Source organism: Haplochromis burtoni, unplaced genomic scaffold, assembly GCF_018398535.1.
Source record: "Haplochromis burtoni strain Fernald_Lab_line unplaced genomic scaffold, NCSU_Asbu1 Contig_19, whole genome shotgun sequence".
Taxonomy (NCBI): Eukaryota; Metazoa; Chordata; class Actinopteri; order Cichliformes; family Cichlidae; genus Haplochromis; species Haplochromis burtoni.
The window spans coordinates 1,268,507-1,286,555 of NW_024582380.1; the positions used below are offsets into that span (position 1 = coordinate 1,268,507).

Below are 18,049 nucleotides of genomic sequence, written 5' to 3' on the forward strand. Positions count from 1 at the left end.
GTGCTGCAAAACTGATCAGGCAGCACTTCACGGTGCAAATAGTGAGCGTGCTGCAAAGCCAAGAGATTCACAAGGTCAAGAAATGTGACATCCTTCAATGACCAAGTCAATCAATGACAGCCGAAGAGAAAAGTGGCAACAACTGCAGTAAAGGCCTGGCAAAGTCTGCACTTTAATAATTGTTTTGGTATTTTCATTAAAAATCCTCTGCAGTGGTGCAGTGGTGCAAATTAGCATTACTGTCCAAATACTTATGACCCAAACCCATTGCTTAAGTTAAAAAAATCAAAATCCTACTTTAGTGGCCTGGGAGTATACATTTTTTAGGATCAAAACATATTTAAAGTGGTTACAACAAAGTGGTTTATAATGCAAAATGTCACTTTTCAGGAGCATATATCTATTATATTACTGGGACACTCTCCCCCTTCAGGTCATTATGTTTGTGGTGTTATAATTGGGAGCAATTCTCGTAACACTGCAGTTAGCCACAAATAGTTTCCCTGCAGACTTGACTGCAACATAAAACAATTCAGTAAAAAAAGGCAGTGCAGCGCTGATGAGTCTTGATCCTCAGCTTTGCTGTGATCCTCACGTTATAGAGTCTTGTAACTGTGGTGTTTTCATTTTAGCTGTTATTCATTCATTTATACAGTGCAGTGTAAATATGCGTGCAGAATTATGGAAGGTTTCAGAGGTTATTTAATGATTTTTATTTCTTTTTCAGAGAGGTGCAGACACACTGAGGGCAGACACAACAGACAGGTGAGTTTGTGTCCGTGGTTGCTTGGCGGTTTCACCGCTTGCTTGTGATTGGTGGAAGAGGTTGTGAGAGTCATTTGTGCTGACTTTCAGCTCTGTGCCTTCTTGCAGGTACTCGGGCTCAGGAAGCTCGGGAGCCGCCTCCATGAGGAAGGTGAGGGGGAAAACAGTGCTAAGGGGACTGGCTTTATATTTCTTAACATGCTTTATTATGATGGGATTTTTCAAGCAGCACTGCCTTCAGTATACTGTTTCTGACTCTGGCACCATTTTAATGAAGTGACAGTTACATCAACAATCTCCTAGCAACCGCATCTCGCTGTTACACGGAGATCAATTATGTCTTAATCGCTGAACATACAGCCAGACAGGAGCAGGAGAGATTTCTGAGATTAAATCAATTTAGCACTTCTTTAATTGAATAAAAAGATAACAGTCGGGTAAGTTGAATTGGTTTCCATTTTTAGGCTACTGTGGCACAGGGAGCTGCTTTAGTCATTAGCCCCAGTCTTTTCTCTAAAGCAACATGAGTTGTCGTGTACAGTGACTAACCTTGTTTGACTGTAAACAGACAAACAAATAGCTGCTAGGCTTGTTCATTTGTGTTAGTACTAATGCTATCACCTAAACACGCATTAGCTTCTTTGATCTACAGTTTTTTTTATATAGAAAACTCTTGTGGAAAAATCATTTGGGTGCAGCAGGCTGACCTTAAACACCTATACATGACTGAGCTTGACTGAGAGTGCAGACAAAGCATGGATAAAGTCCAACTCTTCTGAGCTTCAGAGTTTGGGCCACAGCCTTCTGGCCAGCTGTACAAACATCCAAGGATCAAAACCAAAAGAGCAAAAAAACCCTCATTTATTCTCAAGGCGGTAGTCTAGCCACTGGTGTCAAACTTGGACTCGGGTGATGGAATGCACAGATATATAAAACAATTGCATTTTACTCTATGCAAATCATGGTTTACAGCTACTGACATCCAAAAGGGACTGAAAGAATCAATTTATGTCCACTGTGAGCGACCATCTTTGAACAGAGGCGGTGGCTTATGACACCAACTGTCTGCCATCTATAATCCAGTTCTGAGATCCTTCCCCAGACGCCTTAACGCCCACTCACATCCTGGGCCATCTGACCTCAGGATATCACATGATAGGGTGGGGTTAGGTTTCACAATGAGCTCACCCGAGACCTTGGCTGCTTGTGACCTACACCCGTTTTCACACCTTGGCTCATGTGATTAGGTAGAGGATCATTAGGGCGTCCATTGTCCCTCTTGAGAGGGGGACACTCCCACAGGGCTTAAATCTGGGACTCTCCACCATTTGACCCTAGAACCGAAGAAGCTTCTTGGATGAGAGGTGAAACGTCTTCAAGCGACTTAAAGAAATCCAGACGCTTTTCTTTCCAAGCTCCTTAGACTTTTCATTAGATAGCAAAATAGCTCAATTTAAACATTTGATATGTTTCCTATGTTCTGTGGTGATTAAAACATACCTTTATGAGACTTGCAAATCACTCCAATCCACTTTCGACATTTTATACAAGATCCCAACTTTTTTGGAGTTGGACTTGTATTTTATTAATTTACTAAAAGTCTAAAAGAAGAGCAGTCCTGACTTCTTTGGCACACAGGTTATTACTGATTGTAGGTCACTTCCTGCTCTCTGGTAGGTTTAGCCTTGTGCCCTGTGCCTGTAATCCTCTTTGGAGTGTGCCTGATGAAAATTTGAAAAAATCAGCTAAACATTGCGGTGTGAGCTAGCCGCTTAGCTGTGTGGTACATCCATTAAACAACCACAGACTTTCTCTCTAATATCTTTCTTTTTTCCCCCATCTAGTCTTTCCATTACACCTCCCTAAGAACGAAAACCAAAAAGAGAAGTAAAGGTAGGTACTTTTCTCTTTTATTTTCCAGTGTAGGATCTTCACAGTAACACACCGCAGTGCTGCATGCATGGGAGCACTTGAGGCCCCCGTGATTTACACTGAAAATGTGTCTAAACTCCAGACATGATCACTCATCACTGTGAGATAATGACAGGGATTAAAATTCTCCCAGAGATAAAGAATAGACTCCTAACATTTGAATTTCATTTGTTAGCATTAGCAACTTCAAATACTGATTACATGTTAGCACACACAGAGTACTTATTTTCACTGTCAGACCTTCAGGATTCTTGGTCTTTCTTCTCCCTCGCTAGGTTCCCTCACTAGTGCCAGTCGAAGGAGAATCTCCTGTAAGGATCTCGGCCACGGTGACTGTGAAGGCTGGCTATGGAAAAAGAAGGACGCTAAAGGCTACTTCACCCAAAAATGGAGGAAGTACTGGTTTATCCTCAAAGAGTCTTGTCTCTACTGGTACACCAACCAAAACGTAAGGCATTACATTCAAAAACACAGCAATTTCGCTGTGCTTATTGTTGCCAGAACTAATGAACACTAGCTAGTTGTCACAGTTTCAACACAAAACTTCACCAGTCCACATATGAAGTGTAATACAGTGTCTGATACAGATACATTATTATATTTCAAATGACTATAATGGCTCTCTTTCAAATTAGAGACCAAATTAGATTTTTGAATAAAAAACAAAAACACCATATGAGGCATTATTAATAGCATATAGCAATGAGTGCTACAGGATATTAATGTTAATGATTTTCTCTTCAGTTTTGAGGCTTTTCTTTCTTATTTATGAGGTTCTGCTGAAATCAGGTTTACATCTCCTCTGTCTGTTTCAGACAAACATTTGACAAAACATCATCTTACTTGCTTTCATTTGGCTGTGTTGTGTAGTTTTGGCTATAGAACCAGCCAAAGTAATAATGAGGATACTAGTAAAAACAAGAAGCCAGGTGACACATAAAGACAACATGCAGAACCAGAAGTACACCGACACAAAGATGACTTGTCGGGTGATTTGTGAGGTGACAGATGTCGACGGTCTGCCTGTCCGTGCTGGAGTACAGTTCAGAGTTGACATGAACCTTTTCATTTGATATAGAAAGTGTGCATGTGACCATAATTTTAATACAAATGGAACCCCATACTGTTCCTGTAATGAAATCTTCTCATAAAATCAAGAAAAAAAGGCTAATATCATTTCTACATCTCTGTCGCCGTGTCTTATAATTGGACTGCAACTAGGAAATGCATAATTTAGTCAATTAAAATAAAATAATACTTTTTTCAATTGAAAAATTTCATTACAAAAAAAATGTAAACAAAAAATTAATTTAATGTTTTACAGCAAAGTACTGAAACAATTTCTCGCTGATTTTGGTCCATATTGAAATGACAGCAACACACAGTTGTCTGTGAACGATATCTGGTGAATGTGGAGGCCATTTGATAGTCACGTTTAAGAAACCAGTTTAAGATCGTTCGGTTGATCTCATTATCCATCAGAAGATGGGGACATTGTGGTTATAAAGGGATGGACATGAACAATACCCGGGTAGGCTGTGGTGTTTAAGCAATGCTCTCTTGGTACGAAGGGGCCCAAAGTGTACCAAGAAATCCTCCTCTACACCACTACCAACAGATGAGACGAGGCAGGATGGATCCATGCTTTCATGTTGTTTATGCCAAATTATGACACTGTTATCTGTAGCAGCAGAAATCGAGACTCAGGAGACCAGGCAAATTCTTTCCAATCGTCTGTTGTCCAATTTTGATTAGCCTGTGTGAATTGCAGCCTCATTTACCTGTTGTTAGCTGACAGGAGTGGCGCCGGGTCTGGTCTTCTGCTGCTTACTGTTGCCTTCCTATCAGCTCGAAGTAGTCTGGCTAGTCTTCCACTTTTGACATGTTTTCTCTTTTTCAGACCTTTGTCCTTAAACCCTAAAGACAGCTGTAAGGGGAAAATCCCAGTAGATTAGCGGTTTTGCACCAACGACCATGCCATGGTCAAAGTCACCTAAATCAGTTTAAATGAGTCACTTAAATGAACTTCAGCAGGCTGTCTTGACCATGCCTACATGCCTAAATGAACAGAGTTGCTGCAATGTGGTTGTGTACCTAATAAATTGACCAGTTAGTGTATATGTGAAATATTTTGAAACCAAAATCTCATCGAGACGAAATTAACAGTGGATGAGTTTGTTTATGCAGAAGATTTTATCTCCATGTTCTGGCTATGATAGTCATAGCTTGTCTTTTTAATGTTAAGTGGGAAAAGGACTTTATCCCAGCCAATGTAAACAACATATGTTGTCTTCATATGCTTGACTAGAGTCTTAGTATCCCAAATAAAATTGGTATGCATGACATTTTGTTCTGTGTGTTGATGCTGTACCACCACTCTCCATCTGTCTCTGCCTGCAGGATGAGAAGGCTGAGGGCTTCATCAGCCTCCCTGAGTTCAGAATAGACCGAGCCATAGAGTGCAGACGGAAATTGTGAGTGTCTCTCACATGTCGCCAAAAATTACTAATCAAGCACATGTGCGCTCACCCACACAACGTGAGCACGCACAAACCCACTGCGCACACGCAAAAACACTAATCAGTCCTTCTTCTCCCTGACTGACTGCAGTGCCTTCAAAGCCTGTCATCCGAAAATCAAGAGCTTCTTCTTCGCCACAGATTGTCTTGAGGAAATGAACAGGTGAGTTACTGTGAATATATACAAGTTTCTGAGCGTGTGTGGGGTGGTGTTTTGGGTTTGTGTCTTTAAATATGGACCAACGTCAGAGACAGGGGACGTCACGTGTCCTTTAATGAATATTTTAATGGAGTAAATCAAGTTTACACAGGGAACAACTCACCAACACAACTCTAAGCATGAATAAGGCATGAACTTGGCCCTCCTTTGTTAAATGCTCTTGTTTGTGTGTGTGTGTGTGTTGTGTGTGCTTGCAAGAGATAGATTGTAGAGATATATTTGCAGGAGTGCTATCTGATGAGCTCTAATTATCCACACCTCTCCTCAATGACATGGGGAGATAATTGGAAGAGAGTAATTAATCAGCTATATTTGACTTCCATACTTCATCTGGAGTGTTCCTGTGTGAAAGTGTTGTTTCACGCATTTTCTTGGGCATTATGTGTGAAAAGGTGGGTGTTAGCATTTTTCAGCACTTACAGTGAAGCTAAATTTAGATCCTGATTCTTCGTGGTGGTTCACAAAGTCCTAAAAGGTTTCTGTTTCCCTGTGGAATTCATCCATGTATCCGTCTTAACCGCAAATCTAATTCAGGGTTGCTGGATGAGAGGCCAGTCTATCACAGGGCTAACCCAGTGGCAGACAACCATTCATTCCAGTATCAACACCTACTCGGGATTAAACACTGAAAACTAGCCAAGATAAAACCACATCACTAGAGACATTGTTCCTCAATAATATCTGAATGTTTTGTGAAACTTATTCCAAAGCTTTGAACATAGTGCGTATCATAACAAATGGTTGGTGGTAAATGTGTTATTAAAAAGGGCAGAATAAAGCTTGGCGCTACATTTTTTTTTGTCAAAGAAGAGGAAAATATTGGATTGTGAGGAACTATTTTTATATAAGGATTAATATGCGGTAATAGCTATATGAGCTATTAGCAGAAAAACAAAAATACAAAACACAAATGCATAATTAACATGACTTCAACAACTGGTTAAAGAAGGCTTGTTTAAAATGTTTTAAAGTTTAGCATTTTTGCTGGTGATACCTTGTGTTTTGGTCTATTTTTGTTTTTAATTTAGATAGAAATCACCAAATTTACAAGAGAGCATTAAGCTATTAGCTAACGCTAGCAAGTCGGTTAGCATCTGCAGACTGAATGGGTGCTTTGCTCCGACAGTGTTGGGAAGGTTACTTTTAAAATGTATTCCATTACAGAATACAGAATACATGCCCCAAAATGTATTCTGTAACGTATTCCGTTACGTTACTCAATGACAGTAACGTATTCTGAATACTTTGGATTACTTAATATATTATCATGCTTTTTACAACAACGTGAATGTACTATTGCTGTGTGATTTATTACTGTTACTGAAGGTCCGCGACTCCGAACTGTAGTAAAGGGACCTCTGACTAATACGGCGGGGTCCCTGTCGGCTCGTAGCCGAAAAATAGCTTTACTTTGTTGTGTGGGTCAACTTTTCTTGCGAGAGACAGAGAGAGGCGTTGAAAGGCTGCTCCAACGGAACTTATTGTTTTCGGAGGAAAACACGAACACGGTGTACAGTCGAGTCTTAATAGCTTACTTACAACTGGGCTCGTCAGGCTCTCTTCTTGGCTGCAGTGGTTATTATTATATTTACATGCTTCCAGCTCCCGTTTTTCCTCGATGACAACTCGTACCTTTCCACTCCCCTTTTTCTCCCTCCTCGCGCTCACAGACACATAACGTGTATGGCAGTCCATTCTCCCTGCAGCACGGACTACACTGCCCATGATGCTACATTCTTTAGAGCTATGCTTGTAGCATTCTGCCTGTTAGCTTAGCACAACAACAACAACAACGAAAAGGCGCTCTCTCACCCAGGAAACACACAGTCGCAGAGAGAGAGAGAGCGTCGCCCTGTAACCATGGCAACCGTAACGCTGCCGCCTGGAACAACAGAACGTAGCTGTCAAACAAAACCCAAACAGTCCTGACCCGCGACAAAATGAAACAGGAAAGTACCGCAGTGTAATCCATTTATTTCAACAAAGTAACTGTATTCTGAATACCACCTTTTTAAACGGTAACTGTAACGGAATACAGTTACTCATATTTTGTATTTTAAATACGTAACGGCGGTACATGTATTCCGTTACTCCCCAACACTGCCGACAGATACTTGCTAATCAGTGTTAACATACTGTACAACTGTGCTATAAAAACAAATAAACTAGGATTTCATTTATACACACAAAAACACATAAAACAATTTTTTTTTAAATGGCGATTGAACATGCTATTAGCGCAGTTAACCATGTATAAAGCCATTATTTGTCATAAAATTAAAAAGCACAGGTCCAGTTCAGTGACCTTGCTACAGTGACACCTAGCAGCAAAATCAATAACTTTAAGTCATTTTTTCTGTAAATATTGAAAAGAAAGTGTATGGATATTTATTTACCTTTGAAGTATGCCCCAAGTGGCCACTCCAGTAACTGCAGGGGTTGCTGCTTTTTTGTTCATGAGGGTTTTTTTTGTTTTTAATTTAAAAATGTAATGCGTGTGTCATTTCCTGTTGGAGGCCCTATTTACTGTAGTTTGCAAGAACAGGAAACCTGTCAAAGTCGGAGACTATTCTTAGTTACAACTTTATTATTAGGTGACTGTAGAGAGACACGGGACAAGGTGGGATCTGTTTGGAGACAGACAGGAGCGTGGAGGCAGACAGCATCGGAGACTCACTCTTCAGAGAGAATGGCTGTTTTTCTCTCTTGTCTTTCTCTATTTCTGCCTCCATCTCATTAATTATCTCAAAGCCTTTCTCCTCTCTTTGGGGGGGATAGAGTCAGTTAGACATCAGCTGTTAAGAGAAACAACTTAAATTATTTAGAGTGAAAGTTTTTTTTATTCATCACCTACCATTTACCAAATATAACCCATCCTTCCTTCTCATCATCTTGTCTACACTTATTCTCATCTATCCTTTGATGCCTTGCTTCACTTGTTTCCTGTAGGTGGATGAACCGGCTGGGTCTAGCTGCTATTGGATACACACCAGATGATAAGGTGCCTCGCCCTGATGAAGGTGAGGTGGATGGGCTAGACAAGAAAGGATTCCCTCAAACTTTGTGTGTGTGTGTGTGTGTGTGTATATAACTAGCACAATTTTGTATGTGCATGTGTATTTATCGTCATGTCAGACTATTGGAGTGAGAGCGATCAAGACGATGTTGACGGCTCGATGACACTCAAACAGGAGGGACCTTCATCATTCTGTGATACTTACCATCGCACACCATCGGTAAGTAACACACTCAACTACACTCCTTTGCAATGTTTCATTCTGATAGAATATTTGATTCTTAAAAGCCCCACAGTTTTCCGATCTGCGTAGACCAGAGCTCGGCATTAATAAAACATCAGAGTGTGAGCCTAACGGCTTCTGTAAGCATCCAAGACCATCACTTCTCTGTGTTCTGCTGCCAGAACTTGTACTTAGTCTGACCTTTAGGTGGCGACATGCACATGCTCATTACATCACTGCTCTGATGTTACTCAGAGAATTAAAATCCAGTGGCACTGGTGTCATTAATATCTCAGCTGAGCCACACAATGCTCATGTCAGTCATTCGTAGATTACTCTTCAGCCATCTCATTGCTTTTTTATTCTCATCTTTTGCTCTCTTTCTTTCCTTCTCCTGTCCTCTCTCCACCCTTGCACACCTCCTCCTCCTCGTCTTGCGGGTCACTGTTTCCTTGTATCTGTGCTCACCTTTCACTCTTCACCACTTTCATCTATCCCTGCTCACTTCTCTTACTCTTGATCCGTTCAGGCTAACCTCCTCCACAGTTATGACCAGTTGCCCCGCTCAGTGAGCTCCATGAGCCTCATGCGCTCCACTCCATCCCCACTCCCCCCACCAATGAGTGCCTCCACCTCCCCCATTCCTCCACAGATGGTCTCTTCCACCTCCCCTCTCCCTCCGCAGGTTAATTCTTCTAGCCCCTTCCCTGAGCCTAAGCATGGTCGGCATTTCTCCAGCGAGTCCACACACTCCCACTCCTCTGCTGAGGACCAGCGTGGAGACAGCATGGGCATGGGAACTGGCACAGGCAGCACCAGTACCCACTCATCCGGCTGCCGCTCTTCCCATCGTGAACGACGCTCCTGGCAGGACCTTATTGAGACCCCTCTGACCAGCGCAGGGCTGCACTTCCTCCAGACAGCACCGGGGGAGAGTGAGTATGGCGGCTTAATGGGGAGCATGGCTGGAGAAATGGGGTTCTACGGAGGGCTGGGCAGACAGGGCATGTCCCCAGAGAGACGCAGGCAGGCCACGCTGCCCGTACGGAGACACCACGCCGCAGAGAGGGACAGAGAACGGGATGGGCCCTTCCCTCTGGAGCGGGGGCCGTACACACACAGCCACACACACAGGCGCTCCCACAAGCAGCGGAGCCAGAGTCTCCCCAGGAACAGGGACCCGATGCCAGGAAAGCTGCTGCACACCTCTGCTCACATGGAGGAGAGGAGTGAAGACGAGGAGGCAGAAGAGCAGGCTGCAGATATGCTTGAGGGTGAGGAGGGTAAGAAAGTTACAGCGTTAATATTTTCCTAGTGTTGTATGCATTAGACAAAATATTAATGTCATGTATTTAAGTTAAAGTAAAAAAAAAGCTCTTTATAACACAGCCCACGACTAAGACTAGAATTAAATGTAATTTCACTTTATGTTTTCTGAATAATACAGTCATATTTATCTAAAGTAATCGGGCAGCTATTTATAGCAACTATTCACAGGAAATAAAGAAGTAATGATGATAAAGAAATAACTATATTGTAATGAACTTTAAGTAGTGCATAACCTCTGAGTATTTTATAGGAATTGAGACACAAAATGATGTAAAATTGATCAAGTTTACAGTGTTGTTTTGTATATAACTATCCTCCCACCCATATTTACATAGGTCAAAATATGTAGTAAACGTCAGCTCAGTCATTAACAATGAGAAGAATAAGAATAACTTTATTGATCCCAGAGGGAAATTAATATGTCTGGCTCAGATTAATTTACTGATTAGTATGCAATCACTGACTTTTCAGGCTTTAAAAAAGCCCAGTTTTCTAACAGTGTTCAATACAGTCAACTATGAAATGAATATAAGCTGTCATGTGTCACTTTTATTTATTTATTTATTTTTATTTTATTGCTATGTGAATATTAGTATTGTACAGCACTTTGGTCTACCAGGTGTGTTTTTAAAGTGCTATATAAATAAATGATGATGATGATGTGATCATTGTCAGATACAAAAATGTAAAGAAATTCTGTAAATATTATATAATAATATTTCTCTAATATTCCCATTTCTACTAAACAAACTAAAAATCTTTTAAACTTTAAAACTTAATTTAAACTTCTGCTTTGAATCTATGTAGAGCCCAGAACATAGTCTGCAGTGGTTCTAAGTGTATATACTGTACACCTATCATGGGCATGAATCTCATGGTTTTGGGCTTTAAATGATTTCTTTAAACTCTTCTTTTTCCAGGATCAAATGATTGTACAGCAACATCTTTAAAAAGTTTTAAAAAACAAGAACTGGGAACAAATTTGAGTGTATTTTCTAATCCACAGAAAGTCAAAAGTATGCCTGTAGGGTCAAATAAATATGTACACCTCTCACTAATATTTGGGTAAATGTCCCTCACCGAGTTGCAGATGTTTTGGGAGCCATCGACGAGCTTCTGGCATAATCCTGGCTGGATTGTTGACCCCTCTCTTTGGCACTAGGTTCATTTAAATTGGTTGGTTTCCAGGCACGGACTTGGCATTGACACATTCTCCACAAATTTTCAATTTTCAATAGTGTTGAGTTTGGGGAAGACCGTTTCAGATGCTAAATGTTGGTCTGCTTTATCTATTCCAAACCAGTTTTAAAGTGTTTTCAGGATCATTGTTTCGTTTCTTTTCAGCCATATACCAACTGGTTTAAAGTGAATTGTTGCCAAATAGTTAAATATTTGTTTCATCTAAACATAAAACTTTTGCAACTTACTTCTACTTCTGCATGCACGTACATTTCATGTTTTGGAGACGAAAATGTGAAATGGAAACGGTGGACCGGCGCGTCTTTCACATTTTGCTGTGATATCGAGTTGAAACACATTTATTGAGAGATTTAAATGTGTGTGTTTGTATAAGCTTGAGCCTGTGTGGATCAGAGAAAATCCTAAATAAATTCAAACTTGTGCACGAGTTCTTGTTTTTTTTATAGTCATCAAAGATGGATGCTGGAAAATAAAACAGTACAAAGAAATCATTAAAAGCCCAAAATGACCACGGTATTCATGCCCATGACGAGTGTTTGTAAACTTGTGGCCCAAACTGTACACAAGCCTTCCACTCTGTTGTCAATATTCATACCAGTGCGGCCTGTGGCGATGCCATGTGTAGTTAGATTTGTAGGAAGGTGCATGTTAGGTTATTTAAAAGGGTTTGCAGCAATGACATACAGATGCCTTCAGCCAAGGTTTAACATGAATGCATAAATCCACTGTAACCAAACAAAAGGTTCACTCTCCAAAAAGGTACTACTATAAGTTTTATTTGTATTAAGGAGGTAGAGCTAACAAAAGAGCTTCTATAACAGTGAAAATTCCCAGTTTGATCCCAAAAGGAGACACAAATCCCTTTGGGGTTGCATCAGGAGGGCATCTGGTGTAAAAATCTGCTAAATCAGACACATGCAGCTACCAGCTGTTGTGACCCCTCATGAATAAGGGAGCAGCTGAAAGTAATAGTTTTTCCTTAAGCTGTTTTTGCAGATGCACTGCAGTCTTGAAATTTTGCATGAACTCCCTCATACGAATACCTTTTGCACCAATATGCGAATAACACAGCTAATATTCCAGTACGTGCTAGCAGGTGGGCGTCACATGTGCGGCAATCTGCTCATTGTATCCAGGCAGCTCTTGCCTAAACCACTGAGAATTCCCGGTTTTATGAATGCATCTAAATAGACTCTTTCCTGCTGTGTGACACATGTGAAACTATTTATACTGCTCTTAGTATTACTTGTGCCAGTGATCGGAGTTAACTAATTCTCTTTACTTCACCGTTTATTTATTTTGTAAAGACAAAACAGTGTCACATTAGTATAAAGGCATCCAAATCTAAACATGGGACAAAAACATTTCAGTTAACTTCTGAAACCCCCCCCCCCCCCCAAAGAAAACAAGAATATCTCTGAGGAGCGTGGGATGACATGCAACTTTGTTTGCTAGGTTTTTTTCTAACTGTCAGTTGTACGTGATCGGTCTGTCTCTCACCGCTCGTCTCGTTAGATCTGCGGGAGCTGAGAGTGGAGAGCAGAGAGAGGAGGGTGTCGGAGGGACGGGAGCGGCGAGTTTCAGAGTGCCGCGAGCCCGAGCCGCTGGATGGGCTAGAGCAGCTCTATCGGGCCCTGGAGCAAGCCAACGTGACAGCTTTAGGAGACCCTAGACCATGTAGCAGGCAGGAGCTTCGACGCTGTTTCATCCAGAGAGCCAGGGACCCCCTGCTCAACGACAGGCTGCACCGGGTCCGAGCCCTCCGTAGCACCTTGAAGGTATCATTAACAACTTCTGTCACAAACGGAACAAAGATTTAACATGTTTTAAAACTTTCTAATACCCGTAAACCCATAACTCCCTTAGTCACGTGTCCCCTTAGTGTGTCATTTCATGGAAATGTTGCTGAAAAACAAACAATACTTCCCCTCCTTACATCATAAGTATGCTGTACCTTTCCTGGCGTATTATGGAATGGATTAATCTTGCCTTTTCACATCGTTATTTTTTAACGTCTTTATTTATTAATTGATGCACAACAACTTGATGAATTTTAAATAAAGATGGACCCAAAATAAGATGGCACCTGTTAAGTCTGTGAAGGTTCTCAGTCATCCAGGTCGTCGTAGTCTAAGTAGCTTGGAAAGAAAAGCATCTGGACTTCTTTAAGTTGCTTGAAGACGTTTCACCTCTCATCCGAGAAGCTTCTTCAGTTCTAGGGTCAAATAGAGGAGAGTCCCAGATTTAAGCCCTGTGGGAGTGTCCCCCAAAGAGGGACAATGGACCCCCACGGGACAAGACTCGGCTGTCCATTTGTATCTAAAGGATAAAGGTCACTCTTTCGAGGATGACATTTTGGACAGAGACGACAGATGGTTTGAAAAAGGGACTGAAAGAATCAATTTATGTCCACTGTGATCGACCATCTTTGAACAGAAGCGGGGGTTTACGACACCAACTGTCTGCCATCTATAATCCAGTTCTGAGATCCTTCCCCAGACGCCTTAACGCCCACTCACATCCTGGGCCAGCTGACCTCAGGATATCACATGATAGGGTGGGGCCAGGTTTCACAATGAGCTCAGCTGAGACCTTGGCTACTTGTGACCCACACCCGTTTTCACACCTTGGCTCATGTGATTAGGTAGAGGATCATTAGGGGGTCCATTGTCGCTCTTGGGGGGGGACACTCCCACAGGGCTTAAATCTGGGACTTTCCAGCATTTGACCCTAGAACTGAAGAAGCTTCTATGCTTTGTGCTATGTGAATAAAACTGAATTGAATTGAATTGAAAAAAAAAGATGTAAAAAAGCAAGATTTCCCGACTTCATAATACGGCCCACACTCCAAAAAGTACAGCATACTTACGATGCAAGATGGGGAAATAATGTTTTTCTGTAAAATTACCATAGAATTACATACTTACACTATACTTGAAATTACAGTGCAAGTACAATTTTCTTGGCTGACATGTTACCCCTTTATTCTATCATTTATATTACATTTATTCTAGTCCATATTTACAGATAAATATACAACAATTACATTATAGTTTCAACTGAAATACATTGAATTTCCATTTAATTACAGGGGAACTACATCCTTTATCACAGGGTGTATTATAAGTGTTACCAGGTTGTTGTTGGGTTTTTTTACACAAAAAAACAACGTGAGGATTTAATGCGGTAACGCTTTTCTCCTACAGGCCAAAGAGTCGGAGCTAGCAGTGATCTGTTCCCTCCTGGAGGACCCTGGCCTGTGCTCCCAAACCTTCAGAGAATGGAAGCAGTGGCACAGCGAGCTCTACTCAGACATCTGCCAGCTCAGCCCCGGCACCAACGGCCAGGATGACCTCTCCCCGCTGGCCGCACCTCTCATGACCCACACGCACTCCTTCATCGAGACCCACGTGTGAGAAAGAGACGAGAAGCGAAGGCTGAACTGACACGCACACGCAAACACACACACGCGCGCAGCAACACGGAACTTTACATTAGCTAACCCTCTGTCCTGGTCACGACTCTGAGCATGCACACACACACACACACACACACATTGTAAGATGTGTAAATATCATAGAGGGAACAGTCTGAGACCTGCGTGTATGAACTTTTGATAATCCCGAGGACCCCACAGGGTGCCAATTGCATGCCTGAACAGAAAGCATTAATCTTCCTTTGTCTATGGATCTCAGCATAAACGCCACACGCTTGTCAAGCAAAACGGGGGGAAAAAACAGACTTTTTAACACAAATTTTTTCTTTTATATTCTCTAGGTTTTGCTTTTGCTTTTTTTTTCTGCTTTATTTTAGGGGTAAGGGGGAGCTATGTAGCAGCAATACAGAGGAAAACCCTTTTCACCACAACACTGTACTTTTGTACTGATGAACTTTGCACCCAGAGCCACCAGTTCTCCCCCTTTCTCTCTGTGTTTTTTTTCCTCTTGCGTATCTTTTTGAGTTACAGGGACCTCACTGTTATTTCAGGCTGATCTCACGGCACAGTGCGGGGAAAGTAAAGTGTGAAACTGTGAGAGGTAGCCAGCAATGTCGGTTTATCAGCGAGAACCCCTTTGCGCTGGCCGGATTCATGTGCTGAAGGAGGCTCCTCTGAACGAGTGCAGTTCTGTTGGCATCTTCTCTTCCTCTCGTTTCTCTCCATCACCTTCTCTTTTCTTAGCGACTTCTTTCTCTAGTCCTCAAAGACTTGTGTATATGTGTATACTGATGTAAATGTTTGCGTTCCACTACCACTGTGATAGGCTTCTAGAGGTAGCGGAGGGAAGACAGAGAGTATGTATTTGTGCGGGTGCAAAACAAGTTTATTATTATTACTTTTTTTTGGTTTCTTTCGTAGTTTTTTTTCCTTAAACCGTGAATGCAAGAGCTTAGAGAGTTCTTTTTCAGTCACTCACTACAACGAATGCACTTTCTATATCTCTATATCTCATCGGCTGCATCACAGGGTCTACGTGTCATCGGCCTCATTACCATTGCTGTTCAAATATCAGGTAAAAGCATTTGCCGTCTCATTTTCTAAAGATTTGTGTACAGTCTACAAATATATTTAAACATAGAAGACTATATAAAATCTATTTACGTTTTGTGTCATAGAAATAATGTAAAGTATGATGTATTCTATGCCAAGGTTCTGCAGTGTCCCCCTCTTCACTCTGTAGATGCAGGGTGTTTAGCAGTCGAACAAATAGGATGCGACCGACAGCCGTCGCTGATGGTCTTTACTGGTTTACATCATGGCTGACCATTCTCTGGGTGGTGCGTTGCATGAGACAAAGGCCTGGGACTGATTTGAATGGACAGGGTAAAATACTGTGGATCATTTGTGTTCCTTTTTTTGTTCCTTCTCACAATTGCAAGGTAATTAGACTCGTAGCGCATGATAGATGCAAAAGTACCGTCGAAGGATGACTTTTTCTTTATGTGCTCGTAGCTTTCAAGTCTTTGTTTTTCATTCTGCAGTGTTTAGAGACACGTACTGTACCATGAGAGTTAAGGGAGGTTTTTCCTTCTCCTTTAGCATCCAAGCAGCAGGTTATAATTTGATGTTTGGCTCACATAGAAGACCGACCTGCATCCTAAAGAAGCTTCTGACACCTCACTCCAAGTTACATCACTGCAGTTGCTTCCAAAGTGAAAGCTAATTTGACATTCCCTCTAAGCATATGGTTGATACTGGGCAGTCATAACCTCTGCACTAAACGGTCTGTAATGTCTGTGAAACCGGGATGAATCATTTCATCTGCAATATCAGGCCAAGGACTCAACGGTGCCCCCCAGCGTCGAGGACTCCGAGAGACACGTGTAGCACCTGCTGCATCCAGCACTGTCTGTACTTAGTCTTCATATTTTACTGTTGTTCTTCTTCATGAGTTTTCATCATGTCACACTGTAGTGAAATATCAAACGTGCCCCAGAGATATAGCTCATGTTATTTGCCTGTTATTTCTTTATTTTTGTTTTTTTTTGCTAGTTTGTTTTTTAATGATTAATTTGAGAGTAACACAAAGAAACTCAATGATGCAAGCACTTTCCCTGTGCCTCCCAATCCTCTCTTTGGCAACGAAAGGACTGACTATTTCCACACACAGGCACGCACACACACACACAGACACACACGCGCAGCTGTAGAAGAGTTACAATACAGTTTTAGTCTGCAGACCTCTCTCTGTTTGTCATCTGTAGTGTTGGTCTTCTTTCTCCAACCGCTGCTCTGACATACTGTAGATTAAAGGAGTTCTGAGAGTTTTCATTTGTAGGCACCGACTGTGTTATTCCTCCCGAATCTTTTTGTGTGTGTAAACCTGCAGAAACAGGCCGAAAAGGGAGATTCCACTGTGTGTTCTTTCAGGGGTGTACACCTCATGGTACATTGCACAGGTGTGTAAGATGTAAGTTGCACTGCGACATTAAAAAAAAGGAACATATTGCTCTTTTTCAAGGATAATATTAGCTTACTGTTATTCTGTACATTAAAATGACTAAAGACGATATTAAAAAAGAAAGAAAATTACATTTATTCTTCCTAAAGTAGCCTTTTTTGGTTTCATATATATGAATATATATTACAGAAAATACAGATTGTAAACCTAAGTTGTTAAACTTTGACTTCAATAAACTGAATCCTCTGCACTATGGCCGGTTAATGTGTGCCTTTCCTCTGATTTATTGGAAGAGTTTTGCTGTGTCTTCTAGTTAATAACAGTTTCAAGTTAAGGGCAGGAAGCCCTACAGCATGCTGTGCAACTCGTGCCATCCATCTATCCATCATATCTTTTTCAGTTTACAATGTGGTGGGCAAAAGCTTTGTTTCCAGGCTGTCACTTGGCTTCACTCTCTGCACTCTTTTAAAGACAATCTTTATTCTGGATTCATCTCTTGGGGATCTATAGCCTTGCCAGGCGATTGTGGCTCAAGAGTTGGGAGTTCGCCTTGTAATCGGAAGGTTGCCGGTTCGAGCCCTGGCTTGGACAGTCTCGGTCGTTGTGTCCTTGGGCAAGACACTTCACCCGTTACCTACCAGTGTCTGGCAGCCTCACCTCTGTCAGTGCGCCCCAGGGTGGCTGTGGCTACAATGTAGCTTGCAATCACGTGTGTGTGAATGGGTGGATGACTGGATGTGTAAAGCGCTTTGGGGTCCTTAGGGACTAGTAAAGCACTATACAAATACAGGCCATTTATCCTTTGTTGGGGCCTTACTATTGGAATGAGTATGTGCACAATTGCCTAAACAGTTTTGGCATATAAATATAGAGAAGGTTTATTGATACTGGAAGCTTCCATTAGTAGTCTGCTTGTACTCTCAGTACTAACAAAACAGGTTTGCG

The 18,049-nt window shown here is 41.6% G+C and overlaps 1 protein-coding gene across 6 annotated transcripts in view; it reads left to right on the forward strand.

Moving 5' to 3' along the window:
• The window catches only part of si:ch211-26b3.4 (connector enhancer of kinase suppressor of ras 2), a 64,063-nt gene extending 46,709 nt beyond the window's left edge, over positions 1-17,354 (forward strand). For 3 of the 6 annotated variants that reach the window (XM_042218458.1, XM_042218455.1, XM_042218457.1), the window contains 11 exons: positions 728-765; positions 874-916; positions 2,610-2,658; positions 2,973-3,145; positions 5,098-5,171; positions 5,308-5,379; positions 8,386-8,456; positions 8,572-8,672; positions 9,361-9,958; positions 12,720-12,982; positions 14,411-17,354. In XM_042218458.1, the coding sequence (XP_042074392.1) occupies positions 728-765; positions 874-916; positions 2,610-2,658; positions 2,973-3,145; positions 5,098-5,171; positions 5,308-5,379; positions 8,386-8,456; positions 8,572-8,672; positions 9,361-9,958; positions 12,720-12,982; positions 14,411-14,620 (1,692 nt within the window). In that variant the 3' untranslated portion in view covers positions 14,621-17,354. The remainder of the gene's footprint in view (positions 1-727; positions 766-873; positions 917-2,609; positions 2,659-2,972; positions 3,146-5,097; positions 5,172-5,307; positions 5,380-8,385; positions 8,457-8,571; positions 8,673-9,360; positions 9,959-12,719; positions 12,983-14,410) is intronic. The other 3 variants (XR_006054093.1, XR_006054092.1, XM_042218456.1) reach the window with 3 other exon arrangements.
• The last annotated feature ends 695 nt before the right edge of the window (positions 17,355-18,049 follow it).